Raw genomic sequence first — 14,230 nt, 5'->3', positions numbered from 1 at the left:
CAAAAAATAGAATGAAATTGTTCACAACACAGGGAGTGTATGCTCATCTTCTAGTTCCTAATTAACTATTGCTAATTTATCTAGTGTGAACATGTAAGGGTCAACCAACCCCTGTAAAAAGTTGTCCCCACGCGCTTACAAGGCCAACTGGCCAAAGTGTGAAACCAAATGTTTGGCAACGAAAAGGACCATGAAATTGCAATTGAATTGTATTTTCTCTCTCACGCGAAATAGAATCGTCGTCAATTGTGTCTACACAATCATAAATTCGGAACCTTCGGCTGACGCTATTGCTGCCGTAATTATATTAATTAGAGTTAATTCTCTTTACCATTTAAGTTCGAATTTTTTTTCTCGCAATTTAAATTAATCAAAGTAGAAGATCGTTCCTATGAAAAAATATTCAAAGAACATTTTTCATGAAAAAAATATGAGGTAGGTTCCAATTTGGGCGGTTGATAGGCATTTAATTCAACCATGCAACCTAACCCTTTTGATAAACCAAAGGCATTGAGGGTGACTGTTATATGCTATTTACCTTCAACAATTCATCCAGTTTCTCAACATCTTTCTTGCTCTCCTCCACCGTCGTTCATGTCCAAACCCAACTAGTCCATAATCTCCGCCACCCGCCGCCGTCGCCACCATGGAGCTGAATCGTCTTTGCTTCATACTGCCGGAAGACTATAAAGAAATGGAGCCGGTGGATCGCCAAAACCTCCACAAACCTACCAAGGAAGACATAAAAAAAAATCCACCACATCGTCGCTGCACGAGTCATATTCGTGGTCTTATCAAGGATTCACTATGCAGGGTATATGATTTGATATGGATCAACTTCTGTCGCCATGACGCTGCGCAGTGGAAGCAACACTCGGGCGCGTTTCAAGACATGGACGGGATACAGCTCAAGGACAAGGTCGGAGGAGACAATCCGAGGATCTTTAGCTTTTCCGAGCTTTATATTGGCTCGAACGGGTTCAGCGAGGATCAAGTGATTGGAAGTGGAGGTTTCGGGAAAGTGTACAGAGCGGTTTTACCGAGTGATGGAACTGTGGTTGCTGTGAAATGCTTGGTGGAGAGAGGAGAGCAGTTTGAGAAGACTTTTGCGGCGGAGTTATTGGCCGTGGCTCACCTCCGTCATAGGAACCTTGTCCGGCTGAGAGGATGGTGTGTTCATGAAAACCAACTGTTTTTGGTTTATGACTTCATGCCTAACCTTAGCCTCGATCGCGTGCTTTTCAGGAGACCTGAAAATATGGGGTCGGTCTGTCTCAGTTGGCAGCGTAGAGCGAACATAGTCAGCGGCTTGGCAGCAGCGCTTTTCTATCTTCACGAACAGTTGGAGACTCAGATCATTCATAGGGATGTTAAGACGAGTAACGTGATGCTTGATTCCCATTACAATGCTCGCCTTGGTGACTTTGGCTTGGCACGGTGGCTAGAGCATGAGCTTGAGTCCCAAGCACGGACGCCATCGATGAAAAACGTTCAGTTTCGGATGGCAGAGACCACGAGAATTGGTGGAACAATTGGGTATTTGCCGCCCGAAAGCTTCCAAAAAAGAAGCGTGGCTACTGCAAAATCTGATGTTTTCAGCTTTGGGATTGTTGTGCTTGAGGTGGTGTCAGGTAGGCGGGCAGTAGACCTTGCTTGCTCAGATGATCAGATCATATTGCTTGATTGGATTCGGAGGCTATCTGATGAAGGGAAGCTTTTACAAGCAGGGGACAATAGGATTCCAGATGATTCTTACCAGCTTTCTGATATGGAGCATTTGTTTCATGTTGCTCTTCTTTGCACACTTCACAGCCCGCAATCGCGACCAAACATGAAATGGGTTGTGGATGCACTTTCCGGCAACATTCATGGCAAGTTGCCGGACCTCCCATCGTTTCAGTGCCACCCTTTGTACATCTCTTTATCCTCTCCCTCGAGTGCTGGCACGAACAATGGCAGCAGCACCTGCACCAGGTACACAATTGGCACCACCAACACAACCACATCTACTGCATCAACTTATGTCACAGCCAATGGAGACACCCTCTTTGCAAGTGCTGAAAACGGAAGCAGTGATGTCAGCTCTTCTCAAAGCTTCCGTCTGAAGAAATCAACGTTTCCCATGGTAGAAACTGCGCAAAAAATATCCTACAAGGAAATTGTATCTGCTACGAATAATTTCGCAGACTCTCAGAGGGTAGCGGAGCTGGACTTTGGAACAGCCTACCAGGGCTTTCTTAACAACCGCCATCATGTCCTTGTGAAGCGGCTTGGCATGAAAACATGCCCAGCACTGCGGGCGCGATTTTCAGATGAACTTCAGAACCTAGGAAGGCTCCGCCACCGAAACTTGGTACAGCTCCGTGGATGGTGCACGGAACAAGGAGAGATGCTTGTTGTCTACGATTACTTGGCAGATCGCCTTCTGAGTAACCTACTTTTCCATCACGACAATAGATTCGTTAATTGTATCCTGCGATGGCGTCACAGATACAACATTATAAAATCGCTTGCTTCTGCCATTCTTTATCTTCACGAGGAATGGGACGAACAAGTGATTCACAGAAATATTACCTCCTCGGCTGTTATTCTTGATCCAGACATGAACCCGAGGCTGACTTCATTTGCCCTTGCTGAATTCTTGACACGAAATGACCACGGGTATCATGCAAGTACTAACGCCACCAAATCAGTTCGTGGAATTTTCGGTTACATGTCACCAGAATATATGTTATCTGGAGAAGCAACACCAATGGCTGATATATATAGCTTCGGGGTGGTAATGCTTGAGGTTGTTACCGGACAGCTGGCAATTGACTTCAGGCGGCCTGAGGTGCTACTGGTGAAGAGGGTGAATGAATTTGAGGCACGCAGAAGACCATTCGAGGAGCTGGCAGACATCAGGTTGAATGGAGCGTACAATCACAAAGAACTGATGAGACTGATTAAGCTAGGAATTGACTGTACACGCTCCAATCCTCGATCAAGACCAACCATACGGCAGATTGTAAGGATACTTGATGGTGATGACAAATGCTTCATGCAAGAAGGGAAAAGGGCGGAAATTGTCGAAGATTGGAGACAAATGAATAGTTGTTCCTTGTCATTAATTAGGAGTATCCAAGCTCTAGGAATACAATGAAAGTCACTCGGGCGGCATAACAGAGTGATAAATAGATAGTGTATAAAGTTTTGTTAATGGAAATTTTGAGTCTTGTTTTTACCTCGTACACAGAAATTTAGTTTTTATTCTTTTAGTGAGACTTTGTGTAACAAAAGAAAGAGGATCATGTCTCCGGATGTATTTTTCTCAGAAACCGAGCACTGTAAATATATATATTTATATATGTCTTGCCAAATCGAATGCCATATCAACAGATACAAAGTTTTCTGCAATTTCGTTTACTAAGAATACAAATAACCAGATACAGATGCACAGGATTCACAAGATGGCTCAAACTTTCAAAGAAATCAGAAGACCTAACAATGACCGAGCAGCGAAACTGTTTTATACAGATTAAAGATTCTTTAGTAATACAAGCAGATATATCAATCTGACCTCACTGAACAGCTACTCCACCCATTTCTAAGCTGTACAAGCTACACACTACTTGCTTGAACTTCGTACTGGAGACATTTCTTCGTCTGTGTCAATTCCAACCCAATCGATGAAAGCAAAGAGGAACTCCCTGAAAGTGACCTTCCCATTTTTGTCCCAATCCATTTCTTCTGCAACAATCAACAGTTAAGAAAAAAAGGAATTATGAGAACCTTAGATCCATGTCTAAGAAATAGTTTATTCATAGAAAGCAAAAGAAATTATACTGAATCGAGTCCTGGTGACATGTGCAGGGGATTTCTCCAAAGGAGAAGCCTCGTTCAATGCCTTCACCATGTCTGCCTTGTTCAGTTTCCCATCGCCATTTTTATCCAGAAATGAGAATACTTCAACTACAGTGTCAAAAGTTGCTTCAAGCTGTGGCGAGTTTATCTTGGATATCTGAAACAATCCCCAAGACATTACATATAGGACGCTACGAAATTGATTCCAAACAGAGAAACAAAATAGAGTTTAGGTGAATACCGTATGAGAAGATGAAGGTTCCTTTAATAGATAGATGAGGCATAGAAGAACAATGAATTCATTAAATTGTATCCCCTCACTTCCATCCATGTCACATGAATGGAAAAGATCCTCAATCTCCTCCGCTGTCAGATGGAGTTGCAGTTTCTGCAAGCATTTCTTCAGTTCTTCACGGTCAATAGTTCCATTTGAGTCCTCATCTGTGAGAAAGAGACAGACAGATCAAGAGGGAGAATTTTCAGTAAACCTCCGTAATAACATCTTTGAAAGCTGAAAATCTGGGCAAAGAGTACATCCACTTTGTCCAAACTTACCATACTGTTCAAACACATCTCGAATTTTCTTGAGTTCCTCCCTGAACTGGGGGAACCTCATGATAATGCTGTCAATTGATTTAAAGTTACTACGGCCCAAGTAACCTCTTTTAACTTCAACCATCTTCTTTTCAAGCTTTGCATCCAACCTGCTATACTTATTTGGTGAACTACAACAACACAGCATACCTCCTACTTTGTTTGACATAGACTTGAGCTGAGAGCGGAGATGGGATGTGCCTTTACATAATACATGAAGAAGAATCAAGTTTAGCTCAACAAGAACGATAAAACCTATATCCTGTCAAAATATCTCATGCTTAATTGTTCCAACTGTTATTAATGACAAATTTAATTACATAAAAGCTCAATGGATATGTTTGTAACATTACTCTGCCGAGGTCAAGAATCAATTGCTTAAATGATTTTCGTATTTCCTTCCAATCTCAGTGGTAATCACACAAAATTGAAAATGTATATTCTGTAGGGTTTAGGACAATCATCCAAAATTTCCCCGCTTTCACTATAATTTTTTAGTATGTGAAGAATTAAAAAATTAATGATGGATTGGATTTAGGACAATCATCCAAAATTTCCCCGCTTTCACTATAATTTTTTACATGTGAAGAATGTGTAATTTTTTAGTATTGTAGAGCGGTTGTATATTATAATGAGCGATTGTTCTCATTTTGATCAAACCCGGTGAAGAACAAAACCGTGTTTTTCTGTTTCAAGACCGCAATCTAACCTCTTCTAAATCCTTACACACACAACACATGTAAGGCATAACAGAAGCCTAAATTAACTAGCATCAAAGGATATAAACCTAGTTTTTATTAACCACTGTAATCAATTTAATCGCTCATTATTTTCTTCTTTGATTCGAGCAGTATTAGGGGAAGGGGAAATCGAACTCGGGTGCATGGGGACGCTCTTAACCAACTAAGCTACGAAAGACCGTCGCCAATTAACACATAAATGACCCCAGAAACTTTCTGGCAATGCCCACCTTCAACTTTTTGAAAAAACAATTACTGGGTTTTTTCTTCCAAAAATATAGATAATTAACACCTGACAGCTTAAAGATAATCAGATAACAAATATAAACAGCAAAGAAAGAAAGAGGGAGTTGGACTAACTGACCAGCTGAAGGAGAAGAAGTCTTCATGTTTAGTTTTTCTTCCGGAGATAAAGCAATGACAGAGAGAAAAATAACAAGAGTAGCAACAAAGCAAGTACCACCCACCAAAGGTCTACCAAGCTATAGAGAGAGAGAGAGAGAGAGAGAGAGGGTTTAAATAAGGAATGGGATGCCAAAGTGGAGATGCCAATTATTATGGCTTTTGAATTTTGGTGGCCAAAGTATATTTTTGCTTCCAACGTCTCTCCTTCTCAAATATTTAATCAGTTTTTCCATATAAGATCACATAAATTAATATGTTGGTTTAGAAGGATATACCATTTTCCCTCAATCCCATTGACAATTTTTAGAGCAAAAGAGTAATTTACGTAATCAACAAATATTTTGTCCAGTGACATTCAATCTCTATTCTGTTCGAAGAGTGTAGAGAGTCCTCATTAATTGGTCTTAAACAGAGCACACCATATTTCCGTATTTCACTTCAAAAGCATTTGGTGATATTTCCTTTTCAAATGTTGGAAGAGATTTCAAGGCTGAAACTCCCGTTCGCATTGATAAAAAAGGGAGAATGACTTGTATGGCCCGATAGTAGCTCCCTATCCAGAAGAACTCGAAACCATTCCAGGGCCAGTCGAGCATGTAAAAGGGAGTCTGACTTCTATGGGCCGGGACACCACTGCAGCGGTGTACCGTACAAGCGCCATACAAGTCGCTCTCGGTAAACGGGAGGCAATTCCACATGTATAAAAGTAAAGGTGTCCCCAGAGCCCATATGCAAACAATCTGCTTTAAGAATATACAGACCACTGATGGTACATTTTGCAAAAGACGGTGCATTTTAGATTAGCTAGACAAGAAAAATTAAATGATGAAGGTTTCTTTTCTAAGGGAATGTCTTGCTATTCATCCAATGTTACTCATCATCCATTCGACTTCCTGCCTCATGTTGCTCTCCAAAGGCAACGAGTCTCCATTACCGAAGAAGGGTCTTTGTCTTTTCTTCATAGCAGCAGCGAGTGAACTCATATCCATTGGCGAAAAAGGGCTTCCGGTTGATGTCAAGCAGCTATCAACAGAGCAGTTGCCGAGGCGAGCCATTACATTGGAGACATCTCTGTTCTCTAAAGCGGCAGCAATTTCTGACAATGAAGGGATTTTTGCGGAATCAAGTGGGACTATCCCTTCACAGTCATTGGAAACCCTAATAGCTAGTTCAGAGAGTTCCTCCTTAGCAGCTTCAACCCCAGCGGCTGAGGCAGCCTGGTCGTTCAGAGCCTCACAAGCTTTCTCAAGTATAGACTGAAGATACTTGCTCTGTGCTTCAATTCGAAGTTGAAGACGACGCTGCACCTGCATACAATATAACCATTAGAAATTGCCACTTAATAATCACAATGAATTTAGCATAGTGCTTGAGAGAGAGAGGGGGGGGGTGAGGGGGGGTGGTGGTGGGTGGGGGTGAGGTAAACAAGAATATATAATTATACTGGAGGGTCAAAGAGTGTTTTAGGTCAAGGTTGCAAATGGATTTATCTCGTAAGCATACAGGTAAAACCGTAAAACCATCAAGGCAATCTGAAATATTGTTTTTTTTTTTTTTACATAAAAAGGCGCTTAGTCATTAGTTCATCTATTGTACAGCTTTCTAATTGTATTTTTCTGTTTCATAGTTTAGTTAGGGGTTGTGATTTTCATACACCCTTAACTACTTTTCCCACACCCCTTCCTATTTTTTAATACTTAATTGGTATCCAATCTTCCATATATACCCTTCCTACTTTTTGATGGTAATTAATGAAAGATTAAATAGGAAGTGGTATATATGGAAGATTAAATAGTAGGATACAAATTAAGTATTAAAAAATATGGAGGGGAGCTCGCAGCATATAAACCACGGTGTAATCATTATTTCATTATTGAGAAATACAGAAACTACATTTTCTCGCCAGGAGCTCCTGAGTTCTGACCTGTGGTTATATTTACAAGTTGATGTGGTCTGTGCATGCCGTAAAAGAACTATACAATTGTTCAAGGTAATGAAAACCCTGTAAGCTGCAAATTAGTAGTTAAACAAGACACAAAAGAGACTAACCTCCAGCTGCTCATGCAGTCTCCGTTGGACTTCCATTTGTACTCGCAAAGCCTCAGTAACCTGGTAGCCACTGTTTCAAAAATGAAAAGCAACAATTACATGGACATATATAGATAGTAGAAGTAATTTGTGAAAGAGTAATAAGTGAAAGTTCAAATACTCATTCAAATCTTGCGCAATCACTCTTGATGAGACAGCCGAGGATGAACCAGTGTCCTGGCTTTCAGCAATACAAGAGGCTGCAATCCCTACATATTCTTATGTAACTAATAAGTCCAAATGCAACAGCTTATCACCAAGAACTTTTGCAATCAGAATGTGTAGTACAAACACGTCTTTCACCAGCAGATGTCATGGTTCACAGTTATGAATTTGATTATTCAGAGATTTATAATGATAGCACAGCACTCCAAGCAAATGAAAAAGTGGTGGCCCGCGCAGTTTATAACAAATGATTTATAATTTTCTTGCCTTCAAAAGGTCACAATGCATCAGACCACACAATGGAAAAGAGAAAAGAGATGTGAGATGCCAAGAGAGAAAAAGGAAATGAAAGCGAATGGCCACAACCTGCTGAAAATAGCAAAATCTTTGCACTGAATGTATTGAAACAACTTGCAGAAAATGTACGAAATGAAAATTGAAAATGGGCTCATTATGTTGGATAGTTTCAGGTAGCATTTGTGATTTTCCTGCACTTTAATATGGGATCATAAAAAAGGCACAGAAACAGTATAGGGTACTTAATAATACAATGTTCCAGCTCTTCTATATTTTAAAGTGTTTGAGGTCAATACCATCCTTGGAGTTTTCAGCTGAATCTTTGCACGATAGCTTCCCCAATCGATATTTCTGCAATCATAGATCATCAATACAACAAAGAAAATTTGAAAACGGTATTTATGTAAGATTACACAAAAAAAAAAAAAAAAAAAAAAACGTTTGTTAGGGTAAGAAGTACAGAGGCTATACTAATCAGTTAATTGGCCCCTTATGTCTAAATTACAAGTTCCCTCCCTCCCTCCTCCTTCATCTCCCCTCCCTCTCTCTCTCTCTCTACAATTTCAGCTCTAGCTCACCACAAATTAGATAATGGGAAAGAAAAACAAACCTGAAGATGAGATTTCAGGTGATAAAGGGTAAGGCCTTTGACTCCCATTGTTCTCATAATGGTCTTAGGTGTTGCTTCTGCAATTGAAAGCATTTAAAAACAGTATAATAAAAAAGCAAGCAACCCCAGGACACACAGCTTCTGACCAAAAAATGACGAAACCAATATGAAACATATAATGGATGAAATGGACTCAAGCCTATACAGATTGACCTAACTCAAATTGAGCAACAAGAATGAAAAGCCTGAATATAAGCTGAACTCAGGTATTTAATAAACAGTAAAAGTTTGGTCCATCTATGCCTTAGTCAAAAGAGACATTTGTGACAACCCTCTTAGTTGGGAAAGACGTGTGGACTGTGAATGAGGTGGCAATATCTCTCTTGAAAGCTGATTATAAAAAGCACCATACCAGTTTTCCATATTGAAGTGGTCTTCTGGTGAAGTCAGATTCCAAGTCTAATTGGAGTAGAGGAAGAAGCAGATATACAGGTGGGAGGTTTAGTAGGAATGGTGATCGCCACCATTCAAAATCATAATGCAGCTGAGAGCAAGATATACTAGAAGAAATCCGAGTAGTTTATTCTCAATGTTCTAAACATTGGAATAAAAACACTGCACTTCCATGAATTTTTAAGAATCTCGAGGACCTAATTAATGTTCTTAGAACTCTATACCAAAACACTATCAGAACCTAATTAATTATAAAATTAAGCAATTGGATAATAGACGTGTAGATTAGTAAGTTGCAAGGCAGTTGAGTGAAAAGTTGAACTTCTGCAAACATTATGAATCTATGATGGTGTTATAGAAAATAAGTAAGGTGCTATTGGAAGCAAGAATGAGAAAGCTCCAACCGAGGTGGAGATAAGAAACAACTGAGGATGGTATTACTTCATTGTTCGAGACAGAAGTGGTGGACATGCCCATATAATAAGGGTGCAAGAAAGGTGTGCTAAAGTCATACTCCTGATAGGTGTATGAAGTGGCAGTTGGAGATTTAGTCAAAGTGGAGATTTGTTAGAATACGACTCAAGCTAATGTTTGGGTTTAGTTTCCTATTAGGATCTCCTAGAGAGACTATATTGACTAAGACACATAAAGGAAGTTTCTTGCTCCTTAAGTAAGTTTTCCTGCACCTAATTAGTTTAAGGTATTTCTCTAAGTCCATATCAAGGCCCTTAAGTGCGCCTAACAGTTTGCAAGATATTAGGAAGCAACGAGGGAGTGGGAGAAAATTGAGAGCTTGGGTGTACTGGGATTTGAGTTCAAGATTTATAGGTTGAGAGTTCCTTGCACTTGTTATCATGAAGAAAGTTTCCCAACCACTTAACTTTTTGTGTACTTTCTCTCTCCTCTCTTTTCTTAAGTGGACATTACCACTGTGGAATTATTAGATAGTGATCAATCTAAGAATGATTTGAATGATACATAACCTCGGTGAATATGAAAAAAAAATGATTCCTAACAAAGACGGAATCACTCCAACTCAGCAATGACATAAAACTCATCAAAATCATCCCACCAGCGTAACTGAAACATAGTCAATGGAAAGGAAGTAAATTTTCAAGCAAACGTAGAATATTCCAACAAAATCTCTCTCCTTTAACAAAATAAAGACTACACAACCAATGAAACAAATTAAAAGCACCACAAAAACACAATAACCCAACAATCAAATGACAATTCGGACCAACATTAAACACCCAGAATTCACAGTATAAAGCTTCAAGGCTACCCAACCAATATTAACACATAAAGCTTTCAACAAACCAATATAATTTATATAAAAAATTATTATGCCCATAAAAAACCAAGAATTTCAATTACAAGAAAGTAAAGAAGCCAATACTCACTGTCAGGGCCGCCAAGTTGAGTCACAGCATCCACAAACCTCTCATGGAGCTCCGCCGTCCACCGCAGCCGGGGCTTTGGATCCGTAGTCAGAACCAAGCAAGCATCACCAGGCAGGTTGGTACCATCCAACGACCCACCAAAGTCTCCATGCCCATCCAACGGCAGAGAATGGATAGCAGAGTACATTCTCAATCTTCTCCTGAAAACAAAAACCCACAAAATATTACTTCAAAAAGTAAGCGAATTTGCGACCTGGAACTGCTTTCAGACTCGTTTGCAAAAATGGGTACCTGGGAATCGGGGCTCGGAGCCCCGAAAATGCAGAGAAGGGGAGTGGAGTTTGAGTGGGTTCCGAGGAATGGGGGTTGGAGTATGAGTGTGGGAGAGACGGAACAGGAGTTAACTAAGGCGTGAGAGGCTGAGCTGATGAGCTCAGCTTAGCTTTTGGACAGCGATGTCTTTGTTGTGTCTCTGTCTGTCTCTCTCCTCTCTCTGTCTCTCTCTCTCTCCCCCTTTTTCTGCCGCTTTCTTCTTTCCTTTGTATATTTGACTCTCTCTCTGTTTTGTCTCTGGAAAATGGCTAAAATTGAGAGATGCAACGTGTAGTCCTTGTTTGGCATGTGATTCTTTTTTGCTTTTTATAGTTTTTTCTTATTTTTTATTTTATTTTGTATTTTTTTTATATGAATGCTATGATTTTATAAAAGTATATGGTGGACATATGATGTCCATCTCATGGGTGCACCTCTTTGTTCATCTAATTATGAATAGAGTACTTAAATCTTACAAATCCCAAAACTAGAATCTTGTTGTAGTTAATATTACTTAAAAGTGTGATTGTGTAAAATTGCAAGGAAAAATAAGCAATTACAGGTAACTAAGTTCCCTTTCTCTCTTTTGTCGTCCTTATCATCAGTTCTAAATTTTCTTTCAATATGTTATCAACTTGAAGCGTGTCTCGAAGAAGAGTATCACTCTAAAACAGTGTTTAAGCAATCACCATCAAAGTATTTTCTATAGTTTATCTTTGTCAAAGTTGTATCAGCTTTTATGCATGTTAACCATACCATGAAACATGAATCCTATTTTCAATTTCAAATTATATATCTTGTTATGTTTGCGATAGGATTATTGTGATTTGAAATTGGGTTGCTTAAATAAATTGTGTGTGGAAAAGTATGAAAAAGAGGGATTGAAACCCTTATACTGAGTCGCGCTGAGATGCTCGTCCAAAATCGAGACTGAACGACATGTCGTTTTGGTCTCCTTCTCAAGTGGGTGTAAAATGTGAAGCTCCACCTAACTCTTAAGAACTTGAGAGCTACAATGAAAGCTAATAATACAAACAAAATTGACAAAGCATTTGCCATTATCTTCATTAGGAGCCATATGCATGATGCCCTACAAACGGAGTACCTCGTGAAAGATGACCATTATGCTCTCTCTAACAAGCCATGACCGATTGTTTCACCCACTCAGAGTTTATAACTTGCCATAGGTGAAGCACTATTGGCTTAATCTTCGATTAAAGACTTTAAGCCTATGAACGAATATAATTATGGAATTTGTCAAATCTGATCCTCATTTATCTTGAGCCTCTTTTGTATTAAATCGTTCTTATATAGACATGTTGCACATCTTCTATTTATTATACAAGCGTAGGAATAAAAGAGAAATTCCTCTTGTTTAAAATCAAAGTTGCGATATTCGTTGAGGAGCTAATCTCACTTAATTATCTAAGTTGCATTAAAAGACTAAAATTACTATTACATTGGTCTTGTTGCGATAATGCAAGTCATGTAACATGAAGATGCATATGATTGATGAGTTTGATCAATCACCAATTCCATCTGTCACCCAACCTACAACTTGTTGATGGTTACGGGTCAAGGCAAGTGGATCCGAGGTGTCTTTTCCCTCCTTGTCATCTTATCCTATTCCTACCCACTTCATCGCATACCCATGAATCTCATCGCTTTTTTTGGGTATATTTTTTGACGTGCACCTCCATAAGAAGAAAGATAAACAGTCACACATTTATATTAATGTCATACTACTACATTAATGTGTTTTTTGGGTTCTATTTTTCAAAATCATCCTAAAATAATGTAAAATTAACTATCTTAAAAGCAGCTGACATAGCCAAATATGTCACTAGGATTACCATCTAGTTAGAGATGACAAATCGACTTATTGAGTTGTTCATGAGTACTTATTAAAACGTATTTAGTTTGCTTTTACCTTACACCATCTTCACAACTACTAATCTCACCTCTATATCATAGTGATATCAAATTAAACAGGTCTTAATAGGTACCTATTAACAACTTAATGAGTTGATTTGCCACCTCTATGTCTAGTAGTATTCTTTTTCATTTATAAGCTAGATATATCAAATTTGTCTTTCATGAATGACAACTTTCACACCTAAAAACTTGTTTAGAAGTGCTATTAAAATGATTGAAAACGCTTATGGTGAAATTGATTTTGGGTTCCACTTACATGAAGCACTTAAAGTGCTTTTCCATGATCCATTTGGATTTTTACTAAGAGCAACTTCACCGTTGCTTATTGCCTTGGGGATAGGGAACCTAATCCATTCTCCCCTTCCCCAAAACACTCCAGCCCACTCTCAAGGCAAGCCCGATGGAGAAGTCAGGCAGCAATTGCCTAGCCCAGCGCCCTGCCTGTGTGACGTAACTGACACACCCCGACCGAGATCGGAGCGTGCTGGCCGTCACATCACATCCCCGCCCGGGGCGGATCACTTCCCCGGCCCGCTCCACCACCGTAACACGATATTGTCCGCTTTGGGCTTACCATTCCCTCACGGTTTTGTTTTTGGGAACTCACGAGCAACTTTCCAGTGGGTCACCCATCATGGAATTGCTCTAGCCCCCTTCTCGCTTAACTTCGGAGTTCCTAAGGAACCCGAAGCCAGTGAGCTCCCAAAAGGCCTCGTGCTAGGTAAGGATGGGAATATACATTTAAGGATCACTCCCCTGGGCGATGTGGGATGTTACATAAGGATGACATCAACCGCAATTTAAATTATTAAAAAAAATTATGGAAATTATTAAAAATTATAAAAAAAAAATAACTGAAAATATTTTTAAAAAAAATTATAATTTTTTCTATAAATACCTAACCATGTTCTTCCACTTTACACTACATTTCAATACTTTCAAATACTTCAACCAATCTTTTATATTATCCGAAATTAAAAAAAAGTTATCTTTTATTATTTTATAAAATAAAAAAAATACTAATATTTTAGTACGAATTGTCTGGGCTATTTAGTTGAGGGGTAGAGATGCACTTGGACAGTTACTGTCCATTGCAAACAATTATTGTTCATTTAAGAGAATTGAGTTGCCTATTGCCCATGGAGCCTTCCTACATTGAAAGTGCTCTAAAGATTAGTTTCAGAAACATTTTCACCAAAATTGTTTTTTGTTATTTTTGAAGCACTTCCAAACAAGCTCTAAGTTAACATATTTCTATTTTGATAAAAGGTAGTCCCCAAAAGAGAAACTACTTAAATAAATAAATCAAAGCAAATAAGCAAACAACCCCCTTTTATATTGTATAGATTTGGTAAGACAACATGTTCTGGATTCTAAAGGTTTAA

At 39.1% G+C, this 14,230-nt stretch overlaps 3 protein-coding genes across 4 annotated transcripts; 1 reads left to right on the top strand and 2 right to left on the bottom strand.

Annotated features, from left to right (window-relative positions):
• The first annotated feature begins 369 nt into the window (after positions 1-369).
• Positions 370-3,223, top strand: AP4.3A (protein kinase family protein). Its single transcript, XM_068461697.2, has one exon. The coding sequence runs from the start codon at positions 647-649 to the stop codon at positions 3,140-3,142; it is 2,496 nt and encodes an 831-aa protein (XP_068317798.2). The 5' UTR covers positions 370-646; the 3' UTR covers positions 3,143-3,223.
• Positions 3,224-3,304: 81 nt separating this feature from the next.
• On the bottom strand, positions 3,305-5,713 carry LOC137722647 (Calcium-binding EF-hand family protein). The gene is made up of 5 exons (XM_068461698.2): positions 5,542-5,713; positions 4,399-4,638; positions 4,085-4,284; positions 3,826-4,000; positions 3,305-3,729 (listed from the first exon to the last, which is right to left on the bottom strand). The coding sequence occupies exons 1-5, from the start codon at positions 5,564-5,566 to the stop codon at positions 3,608-3,610; spliced, it is 762 nt and encodes a 253-aa protein (XP_068317799.1). The 5' UTR covers positions 5,567-5,713; the 3' UTR covers positions 3,305-3,607.
• Positions 5,714-6,310: 597 nt separating this feature from the next.
• On the bottom strand, positions 6,311-11,210 carry LOC137722801 (protein PHR1-LIKE 3). 2 transcript variants are annotated; one of them, XM_088692084.1, is made up of 7 exons: positions 10,890-11,210; positions 10,599-10,798; positions 8,743-8,819; positions 8,429-8,483; positions 7,792-7,888; positions 7,632-7,701; positions 6,311-6,889 (listed from the first exon to the last, which is right to left on the bottom strand). In XM_088692084.1, the coding sequence occupies exons 2-7, from the start codon at positions 10,783-10,785 to the stop codon at positions 6,443-6,445; spliced, it is 933 nt and encodes a 310-aa protein (XP_088548210.1). In that variant the 5' UTR covers positions 10,786-10,798; positions 10,890-11,210; the 3' UTR covers positions 6,311-6,442. The 2 variants fall into 2 exon arrangements, with proteins under 2 accessions (XP_088548210.1, XP_068317997.1); XM_068461896.2 differs by having other exon boundaries at positions 7,792-7,879.
• Between the last annotated feature and the right edge of the window lie 3,020 nt (positions 11,211-14,230).

Source organism: Pyrus communis, chromosome 4, assembly GCF_041283825.1.
Source record: "Pyrus communis isolate YQ-2024b chromosome 4, ASM4128382v1, whole genome shotgun sequence".
Lineage (NCBI taxonomy): Eukaryota > Viridiplantae > Streptophyta > Magnoliopsida > Rosales > Rosaceae > Pyrus > Pyrus communis.
The sequence above is the reverse complement of the archived record's forward strand: the minus strand, read 5'-3'. Positions and strand labels throughout refer to the sequence as shown.